This window comes from Lytechinus variegatus, chromosome 8 (assembly GCF_018143015.1).
Source record: "Lytechinus variegatus isolate NC3 chromosome 8, Lvar_3.0, whole genome shotgun sequence".
Lineage (NCBI taxonomy): Eukaryota > Metazoa > Echinodermata > Echinoidea > Temnopleuroida > Toxopneustidae > Lytechinus > Lytechinus variegatus.
In genome coordinates, this window is record NC_054747.1 from 17357341 (window position 1) to 17367942 (window position 10602).

The 10602-nt window shown below is 42.4% G+C and overlaps 1 protein-coding gene across 1 annotated transcript in view; it reads left to right on the top strand.

The window, feature by feature from the left end:
- Nucleotides 1–9345, top strand: part of LOC121420074 (histone-lysine N-methyltransferase PRDM9-like) — a 38736-nt gene extending 29391 nt beyond the window's left edge. Inside the window, exons 5-7 of the mRNA XM_041614601.1 lie at nt 575–840; nt 3980–4232; nt 5039–9345. Coding sequence (XP_041470535.1) covers nt 575–840; nt 3980–4232; nt 5039–7689 — 3170 coding nt within the window. The 3' untranslated portion in view covers nt 7690–9345. The remainder of the gene's footprint in view (nt 1–574; nt 841–3979; nt 4233–5038) is intronic.
- Nucleotides 9346–10602: the final 1257 nt, after the last annotated feature.

Genomic DNA, 10602 nt, shown 5'->3' on the forward strand with positions numbered 1-10602 from the left:
TTACTGATTATGCAAATTAGGTGCCCCAAATTAGCATAAATATGCATATTATGAAATTTTTCTTAATGAAATTTTAAAATTCCACATTTGGGCTTTCTTACCCCACCAAAGATAACTTCTTAAATTAAAGATTAAATTTTGCCTTCCAGGGTGACCTTTTCTTGGACTTGCCCTTAACCATATTTATGCACTTTACAGTGTAGTTTTATTTCTAGTCTTGTTTTACATGTATATTTTCAAGAGTTTATTTTGGCATTTTAGAAGAATTGCTGTTTCAGCTAATGCCTCTTTCAAAAAGATACACAAGATGCCAAACAGTTCAGAATTTCAAGGAGAGAATCTGAATCTTAACTCTTCCAGGCTTGTTTCAAGATTGAGCTATTATTGTTTTTCTTATAAAAATGATTACCACACCCTCTTATTGAGGAATGCGCTTTATTCCTATCTTTGAGGGAAATCATCCTTATATATTCAGAAATGTTGGGATCCAGTCTCCATTTCTCCATTTCTAAAAAAATACATGTCTATATATCCATATTCTCCATTTTGAATTTGTCTTTTTTTTTTCCTCCAGACTGTGAGGAATGCAAGGAACGTTACGAAGGGGAGTGCCCGCTGCACCCCTTCACCATCATCGAAGACAAACCCGTACCCGCGGAGTGTGAGAACCGGGCCAGATTAACCCTCCCGGACTTCCTCTCTATCTCACGCTCCGGAGTGGAGGGGTGCGGGGAAGGGGTGTGGGCCGAGAAACACATACCCAAAGGGGTGCGGTTTGGTCCCTACGCAGGGGAGATCGTTAGCAACGATGCCGGCTACTGGAGCGGATATGCTTGGGAGGTAGGTCTATTAAATCTTATATAAAAAATAGCATGCTTGTTCAAGATTCTTAGAGATACCCCCTCCTCCTTTAGGGAAGGAAATTGATTAGGAATTTGACCCACTCTCACAGGTTTTTTTTTATGGAATCCAGCCAAATCTAAGGTTTTACCACAGGTATTTTGAAAGACAGCTATCAAAATTTCTGCCATGATTTTAGGTTTATTTTGGGAGAATTTGTAAATTACCCCTGATTAAAAATATTTTTTGAAAAAAGGCAAGTGACCTAATTCGATGATTTTTCAGGATCTCCCGCTTAGTCCCTTTTCCTCCCCCCAAAATTGGTAACCCTCTTTCGGTTGAAATGATTTTTTTGGGGGGCGGGGGTACTGGGACTAATACTCATATGAACATTTTTAGGGGATGGCTTTCTTACTTAGGAATATTGATAGGGGGAATGGATGAGAGATGAGGATTAAAGAGAGCTGCAGTTTTGGAAAAAATAGATGAAAGATCATTTGTATGGTTACATGCCTGAGATATTGAATTGTGTTGAAATTATCATAAAAAAAAGGGAGTGTGGGCCGAGAAACACATTTCTTAAAGATATCAATGCTTCTTTTTGATCACTTTAATCAAGCTTACAAATTGATATCATGTACATTTTTATATTTAATGAGTTTGGTTCTGAAAGGTATGTGTAGTTCCTTTTACATATTGAGAGAGAGAGAGAAAATATTGTTAGCCAAATGACCGATAGCTATGATCCCTTTTTTGCAATTTTTACTTTAGAAAAGTGGTATTTTTTCCCAAAGACAGCTAGCTACCTTTCTTAATGATTTTCTGAAATATTTTTTTTCTCATAAAATTCTAGAAAATAACTTTTATAAGTCAGATTTTGTTAATTTTTTTTTTAATGAGAGATAAAAGATATTGCTTAGAGAAGAAGAAGAGATACTTTGAACCACAAAGTCCAGGGGCGGTATTCTGAACATTGTCTTTTCTCCATATTTTATCTTATCTCAGAGATATGACATAATCGGTATTCTGGTGGATGTCATAACTTTTGTCACAAAAATTGTCATAAGTTTTGTCTCTTCTCTTTTAACGCGCACCAAAAATACATGGCTTTAAATGCGCCTAATCCTTTTATACAAGCAAAAGATATGACATAAGTTATGACTGGGGTAGCAGTCATAAATTTGTTAGTACCAAATATCTCGATACCCTGCCGACTGAACGTCAAGCATATAATGATATTATTTAGATTAGATTGTGGTATAAGTTTCACTCATCCATGACAATTTTCAAAATTATTTTGTCATGCTACAATTAGTTAGGCCCTACCTATTAATTTCTCGTTTTTTGCTCTGTTTTCCTTCTTTTTCTAATTCTCCTCTAAATTCCTTCACAGCTCCCTGTCTCTCTTTGTAATTAAGCGCATCAATATTCGCATATTGCGCGATGCCCACAACTGTATTGGGATATGCCCTACCTGTCGCAGGGCCTTTCTATTGGCTAGAAGGGCTCCCACTGGGATCTAACGATGATTTTGATTGGTTTGCTTCCGAAAAGATGGGCGGGAACTTTGAGAGATATGACAAGGAAAAGACAATGTTCAGAATACCGATTTGTGACAATCATAGCGGTGTCACATCTCGGAGAGAAATGACAAAAGTTATGACAGTGTTCCAGGATACCACCCCTGGGTTCTAAATCCCTCTGCAGTGCTTACCCTTGTCCTCTCACAAGGCATTTATCTACATTTGCCACTCTCTACCCAGGTGTAGTAAATGGGTACCCCATAGGAAGGAATTCCTTGTATGCTTGAGCATAATCTGATCGATAAACTAATTACTGATGAGATGAATGTTAACTCTTAATGTGCCATTCACTGTAATCAGCAAGTGCCATTTTTTTTTCAAGGAGTCTATATTTAATTGTTTCATTATAAAAAAAGGGAGACAATAATGTTAAACCTCTTGACCATAAGCTGAACTGAACAATAGAATCACTCGTATACATTACTGCACTCCTCAAAATTCAATAGGCATAACAATAGCTGTATGACCATTGCACGAAAATGTGTTCGTGGCAGACCAGTGGATGCAAAGATATGTGTTCATGGAACGTTAAGAGTTAAAACTGACTTCCAAACCTTATCATGATAGCCATGCTAAAGCCAATAATAATAATAATAGTAGCCAATTTTTATAAAGCGCTTTTCCCAGAATGGCCCAAAGCGCGTTACAGCATATTATTACCCCGGTCATTGGATTCATTTCAATCAAGCACGAAAAGTGCACAATTTCCACTCCCTGGGGAGCATTCCTTGCATTCGTCGCAGCCACATTATGGCACTTGTAAAATTCAAACATACAATATCTTTCGCATCCTACCGGGTATCCATTTAGCACCTGGGTAGAGAGTGGCAAAGTGTGGATTAACGCCTTGCCAAAGGACGCTAGGCCGCGATGGGATTCGAACACACGACCCTCTGCTTACAAGGCGAGAGTCAGAACCACTACACCACAGCTCTTCCAGCCAAGAATATAGCATGTAGTGCTTTAAAGGTTGTAAATCACTTTGTAGATATTGCATGTTTGTTGTTGTTGTGAGCCCCCCAGCATGCTAGGTGGCACTTTGCATTAGATTGGATGGATAGATGTGTCTCGTCTACCATTTCGCCCCCCCTGATGGTGAATCTGGCCACCCAAGAAAGCAAACTCCGATTTCGATGACGCTCGGCTTGTGGGTGTGGTCAGGTACAAGTGTTACCCATGCAAAGTGATGATGGTATATGTGCATGTTAATGACCTCATTTGCATATTTCTTTTGATTGGTTCATAAGGACAAAGGGGAATTTCCACCCCATTCCATAGTCTGATTTCGATGCCGCTAGGTACGTGTGTACATGTAGTGCCAGGTACAAGTGTTACTCATGCAAAGTGATGATGGAATATGTGTATGTTGATGTCATCATTTACATATTCCTTCTGAATGGATCATCAGAACATAGGTGAACTTCAACCCCTGACCATAGTCTGATTTCGATGCCAGAGTGCGGCCCACTGGTTTATACTCTCTGAATATAGCAATTGCAAAACCCACAAATCGCGAAACTCCACTTAACTATCATGTTGCTTTTGTGAACTTTCAGATATGCGTCCAGGGCAAGGTGATTCACTGCATCGATGGCAAGGACGAGAGGAAAGGAAACTGGCTTCGCTTTGTCAACTGCGCCCGTAACTTGGCGGAACAGAACCTGGTGGCCTTCCAGCACCTTGGAGAGATCTACTACCACACCTGCAAGCCCATCGAGCCTGGAACGGAACTACTGGTCTACTACGGTGAGGAATTCGCCAAAAAGCTGGACGTGGTCTCGGAACTGACCAGCCTTATGTATGACTCAAGTAAGTTGGATTGATGTGTTTCTTTGCAACTTTGGGAAGGTACATGGAAGGGGGTGTTTGAATTGCCGGCCAATCTCATGTCAGATTCAAGAGTGTATTTTTGCTTAAAGGAAGGGATGGGGTAACTTTCATTGGCCAGCTTTAGTTATGATTCAATTAATTTTTTGAAGGAATGGGGGTATTTGATTGGCTTCGCTAGCCTTGAGCCTAATGCAAGTAAGTCAGATTCAAGAGCATCTCTGCAGCTGTGGGAAAGGATTTGGTTATTTAATTGGTAAGCCAGCCGTATGTCAGATTCATGTATGTCAGATTCAAGATTGATTTTATTGCTTTGGGAAGGGATCGGGGAATTTGATTGGCTGGCTATCCTTATTAAACTCAAGTCAGATTCAAGAGTTACACGTATTGTTATATATATTTGCCACAAACTGAAATTTTGTTAAGGCAATAGAGTATAGGCCAAATATTATTTTGAACAATATGATTTAAAACCAGTAACTAGGGATTTTCTAGCTGGAAATCATGTTCAATTTATAGGAACACTTTAATACGCAAAAGAATACCCATTGGATAATTCATGATAACATGCATGGGTAACAGGGGGTTATAGTGATGAATGTGTTTGGGAATGAGACCTTTGATTCCTAAAACAAATCTTCTCCTTTGCTGGGATTAAACACCCCACTACAGGGTTGACAAAAAGAGTTAGGCTCTCTAACAAAGGTTTGACATAGTGTAATCCTTTATCCACTTTTTCTTTACCATGCCAACCTCCAATCTCACCTATCAACAAACTTGATTTTCAGAATCTGGAACGTACAAGTGTGAGTTCTGCGGTCGACTGTTCACCATCGCGATCTATCTTGCCCGCCATCTCCGTTACTCCCACAACAAAGTTATCAGAGGTTCTTCAACCAGTCATCACGTGGTCAAGAGCATCGACAGACAGACCCTTGCAGCTATGGTTGCCGAAGCAGAGGTGTACAATCAACTAACAGCCAACAGTGAGGCCTTTACAGGTCAAAGGTTGGAGTTGGGAGGTCAGGGTTCGGAGGAGAGGGATCAGGATTCAGAGTTAGGGGATCAGAGTGGAGAACTCGCAGGTCAGAGTTCAGGGATGGGAGGTGACACGTATGAGAATGGAGGAGAAGACTCCAGTGAGCCGGCGCATATGAGCGAGAGCTCTCAAGGTTATGAGGATGCAGGTCAGGGGTCAGAGTTTTATGACCAAAGGGGTCAGAGGTCAGATGGAGAGAGTGAGAGTGTGGGTGGTTACGCCACGAGTAACGGTGAACCCATGATGGATCTTGGTATGCAAAGGTATAGGGATTTTGAAGCAAATGAAGGGAATAGGGGTGTAGAGGTTGAGAGAGGAGATGGTGCAGGTGGTGCAGAAGATGCAGCGGAAGCGGGGAAAGGGTATGTGTGTGGCGTTTGTGGGCAGCAGTTCGCTCTCGAGTTGGTCTACAATGCTCACATGATAACACATAGTGTTGTCGACGGTCAGAGGTGTGAGTTATGCGGTGATCTGTTTCCAACGAAGGAAGATCTTCTTGGCCATGCCTGTATGCAGGGGTCAAGGGTTGCTGAGAACGGGGACAACCAATCACACTTGGATGCTAACAAGCCGTTCGTCTGCACGTTCTGCGGCAAACGCTTCAGCCACAAGGAGTACCTGCGAACCCATGTACGCATCCACACGGGAGAGAAACCCTACAGCTGTCGCTTCTGTGACAAGTCCTTCACGCAGGGGAGTGCACGGAACACGCATGAACGGACCCACACCAGGGTCAAACCGTTCATGTGCGATGTGCCAACATGTGGGATGAGGTTCAGAGATGGGAGTCATCTCCGGACTCACAAGCGCATCCACAGTGACTCCAAGCCATTCCAGTGTAGGTTCTGTGGCAAATGCTTCCTCTTTGCCAGTCAGTTGATGCAGCATGAGCTTACGCACAGCTCTCTGAAACCCTACGTCTGCGGTGTTTGTGGAAGAGGGTTCAATCAGAAGGCATACTTGCGTGTTCATGAACGCTTGCATACGGGTGAGAAGCCCTACCCGTGCAGAGTTTGCGGGAAGCGATTCAACCAGATGACATCGCGCAATGTCCATGAACAGAAGCATGGAAACTGGGGGATGTATGACTGCAAGAAGTGTGGTCTGAGCTTCAAAAGAAGTCGAGACCTGCTGCGGCACGAATGCAGTGGCATGGCTCCTGTAAATGGTGTCCCGCCTATGCTCTTGCAGCGGCCGATACATCCTGCCCCAGTGCCGCATCAGCAGGTTTTCCCATGTAGGCAGTGTCCGGAGGTCTTTGCGTCTTCTTCAGAACTTCATCAACACCAGCAGTCTCATGTGCTGCGGCCATTTTCCTGCGACATATGCAGCAAGCGTTTCACGCACAGGAGCTACCTTGAGATTCACGTTCGAATCCATACCGGGGAGAAGCCTTACTCCTGTAAGTACTGCGGGAAGACCTTTAGTCAAACCAGTTCCAGGAATGCTCATGAGAGAATTCATGAAAGAATCAAAGCAGCAAAAGAAGCAGAACAAAATTGCAATGAAGCACAAGAAGGTGGTGAGAAAGAAGTTGCAGACGGAGCCAACGGAGAGAAGGAAGGCGAGAAGGCTTCAGAAACAAATAGTGAAAATTCCACTATGCCAAATCTTCCAGTGCGTCCAGCTATCCAGAGCTGTCGTTATTGCAATAAAACCTTCACTGATGCTGCCTTGCTTGTTAGTCATGAACAGACGCACATGCGGCCAAGAGATCATGTTTGTGGCTTTTGTGGGAAGGCTTTTAGCAAAGGCCGATATCTGCAGATTCACGAAAGAACACACACGGGCGAGAAACCATATCAGTGCCGGTACTGTACCAAGCGCTTTACCCAAGGAAGCTCTCGTAATGTTCACGAGAGGATACATGTAAGGAATGGGGACTATAAACTCAGCCCTCTGTCCCCTGTAGATCAGATGCCATTGCCTAGTCCGAATGTTCCATATGATACCATTCCAAATTACAATAATCAGAATCTCCCGGACCATCCCAACTCTGCCTTGCGCCCAATGTACACCTGTAGGTTCTGCAGCATGCGCTTCGATGACACTGCTGCACTTGCGCATCATGAGAAAGTGCATGGTATCAGACCATTCATTTGCAACATATGCGGGAGGACGTTCACGCAGAGTCGCTACCTGCAGATCCACGTCCGCACGCACATCGGCGAGCAGCCTTACCCCTGCCGCTTTTGCAGCAAGCGCTTTTCCCAGTGCAGCGCCAGGAACATGCACGAACGCATCCACACCGAGTTCCGACCCCACCAGTGCCCCGTGTGTGGAAAGTCGTTCATCGTGAACAGTGCCCTGCAGAAGCACCTCCAGAAACATCAGTTCTCTGGCAATCCTTCCCTGCCTGGAAGCGAAACAGCGCCACCGCAAAATATGCTCTTGCTCTGATGACTGGTATGAACCTTTCACATGTATTCACTGCCTTTTGATGTTTGCCGTTCATGTGTTTGCTCGAAGAGGTTAAGACTAAATTTACAGGCCATGCAATTTGATGGCACCGTGTGGACTACATCAATAAGTAGCACAGCCCCCTTACAAGTAATATTCAGCATACATGAAAAGTATGAAATATAATGCATGAGTATGAAATTATACGCTATAACGAACATATTTCATGGGGAATAAAGCAGATGGTCTCCAATATCTTCATCACAATAACAACAAGTGATATCCGTATCAAATAATACTTATGTACTGTACATGTATTTCTGCCTTACATTTAAATATTTACTTATATGTACATGTAAGATCATGTATATCATCTCTTTCTGTACCAACACTATATGTTGGCAAGCGATATCAAAAGGAGATATTGGAAAGCTTAGCCTGAAAATGCAGATACTGTAACACTATACAATACACTCTCCATGTTTATGTACACCAGTGTTGTTACTACAGTCACCGGCGCGAAATTTCCGGACGGCACTGAATAAAATATCACATCCTTCTGACCGGCACTAATATTCCCACCGACAGTTAACTTTATGAACATTTTAATGTGTAAATCCTGAAAGCCACCTATATTTTCTCCCCCAGAACCCCCGCAACAAGCAACAAAGTTTCCAACACAAAAAGGTCCCAGGTGACAACCCTGACGTACACCAAATAATGATATTGCTCTCTGAATGATCCCAGATAAAAAAAGGGCAAGAGTAATCCATTGCTGACTGAAAGTGGGTGTTCTTGCGCAACGCCTTTGGGAATCGCAGAACTCAGTATTCAACAGGTTAACTTATGAACTACTGGAACCACGTAATCCCCGTACAAAGTCTGTAATAGTCCCAGAATTTAGTTGTCAGCAGGTTAAACCATTGATAACTGGAACCAGATGGACCTGTACAAAACCTATGGGAATTACAGGACTCGGGAGTCAATGGGGTGCGAAAAGAATGCCTATTGGGTCACTGGGTGTGGGGGATCCAGTCCCGTTGCAGTGACTACTCGGATTGATCAAGGGTATAAAGAGGTTCTAGAAAAGTACAGTGTTTGCTGAATTTGTGTTGAGCTTGATAGCTGACATCTTGCCTAGTAGTAATGTACATCATCTTTTTAAGAAAAATTCTGATGATTTTTCTGGAAAAAAATGAATTCAAGGGGGGGAAGGGTAACAGTGTGAAATTGAATTCTTCCTGTCGACACTTACGTTATTTTTAAGGTAGGGATAGATTGGTTATTCGATTTGAGAGAGGTAGCTGAGAAAAGGAAGTAGGACTAGATGAATAATACAGCATTCATTAAGGAGTGTAGACAGAAATTTTGATCTATTCTAGGGATTTGGGAATCATTAAAAAAAAACTGACGTTACGATCTTCTCCCTCTGTGGAAGTCCGTGGATCTGGACTTGGATTTCAGCGGAATGCACAGAGACTGAAGCTTGTGGTCTTTTGTGAAAGAAGAAGAAAGAATGATGGTAGAAAAAGATAGAAAGAGAGAGGGAAAGAGGGGGTCAAGTGAGAGAGATGTCATGAGAGACAGAGGTTTTGAGAGATCGATAGCTTTAGCTTTAGGCTGCCTTCCAATGATCGGTGCATTCAAGGAAGTAGTCCTACCGGGGGCCCGTTTCATAAATCTGTTCGTAAGTTAAGAGCGACTTTAAGACATCTGGTGATCCTTTCTTGTGGTAAATGATGTTCAACAATATATCTTGGTGATTATTTAGCATGTAAGAATGGATTACAGTTGTTCTTAAAGTCGCTTTTAACTTACGAACAGCTTTATGAAACACCCACCGGGTACCCATTCACCTCACCTGGGTTGGGTGCAGCACAATGTGGGTAAATTTCTTGCTTTGACTGGGATGACCTGCAGTAGCTAGGGGGAAGTGATTAAGAATACTAGGGGATAGAGAGATCAATAATGGTGTTGATTTTTTACCTGATTGGTAAGAGAGCATGGATGCTTGTAAGCGAGCAACCCGAGGACCAACGGCTTCAGGTCCTCTCAGAAGAACCGATAGAATAGATAGAAGGAAAAGAAAGAAGAGTGAGATCTAGATATGGAGACATGATGTGAAGAGGAGTGTTGAAGGGAAGTATTTAAAAAAAATGTTTACATCAATCATCCTCTGTTGATAGAGAAGGGTATGAATATTCATACTACTACTGTGCCATCAGGGTCTCCGTCTTGCAAAGAGTTACTATTGATCCAATCAATCTCGACTGTGTTGAAATCCATCCACACCATAATTATTTTCTACAAGAAATTTGCAAAATCTCCGTAGTAACCAGAGAGAATCACACCGAATCTTCAAGAGAACGATGAATGTATGAATATATACATCATATCTAGGAAACATCTTGAACAAAATTGCAGTTTAGACGTTGACGTCGCGACGTCCAGAGTTGTGGTAGCTCGGATCAATCGCAACTCTTTGTGTGACCGGCCCCAGAATTACGTGCCATAGTTTTTCATAATGATTCAACTCTAATCAAATTCTGTACATAAAATGGCAGCCTTACCAGAGCCACGTAACACAAAGCCCAGCGATTGATTGTAGGGCAAATTCTTAGGATTGATTGCATTGACCACGTCGTTTACTCCATCGTAAAAACCAATCGTATGATCAATCGCTAAGCTCTTTGTCACGTGACCCAGGTATGGGTGTCTCTCTCTAAAGTACAACTCAACCTCGCAATAAAATACTATCAGCATTAAGAGAGAGATCAAAGATGCTTCAAGAATAGTTCCTATATAAAGATGATCGAATCCACCAAAAAAAAAAGATGATTTACTCGCAGCTGTTTTATGATGTAACTTTGCCATGAAAATGAACCAAACTTTGTAATTCCTGATCATATTATG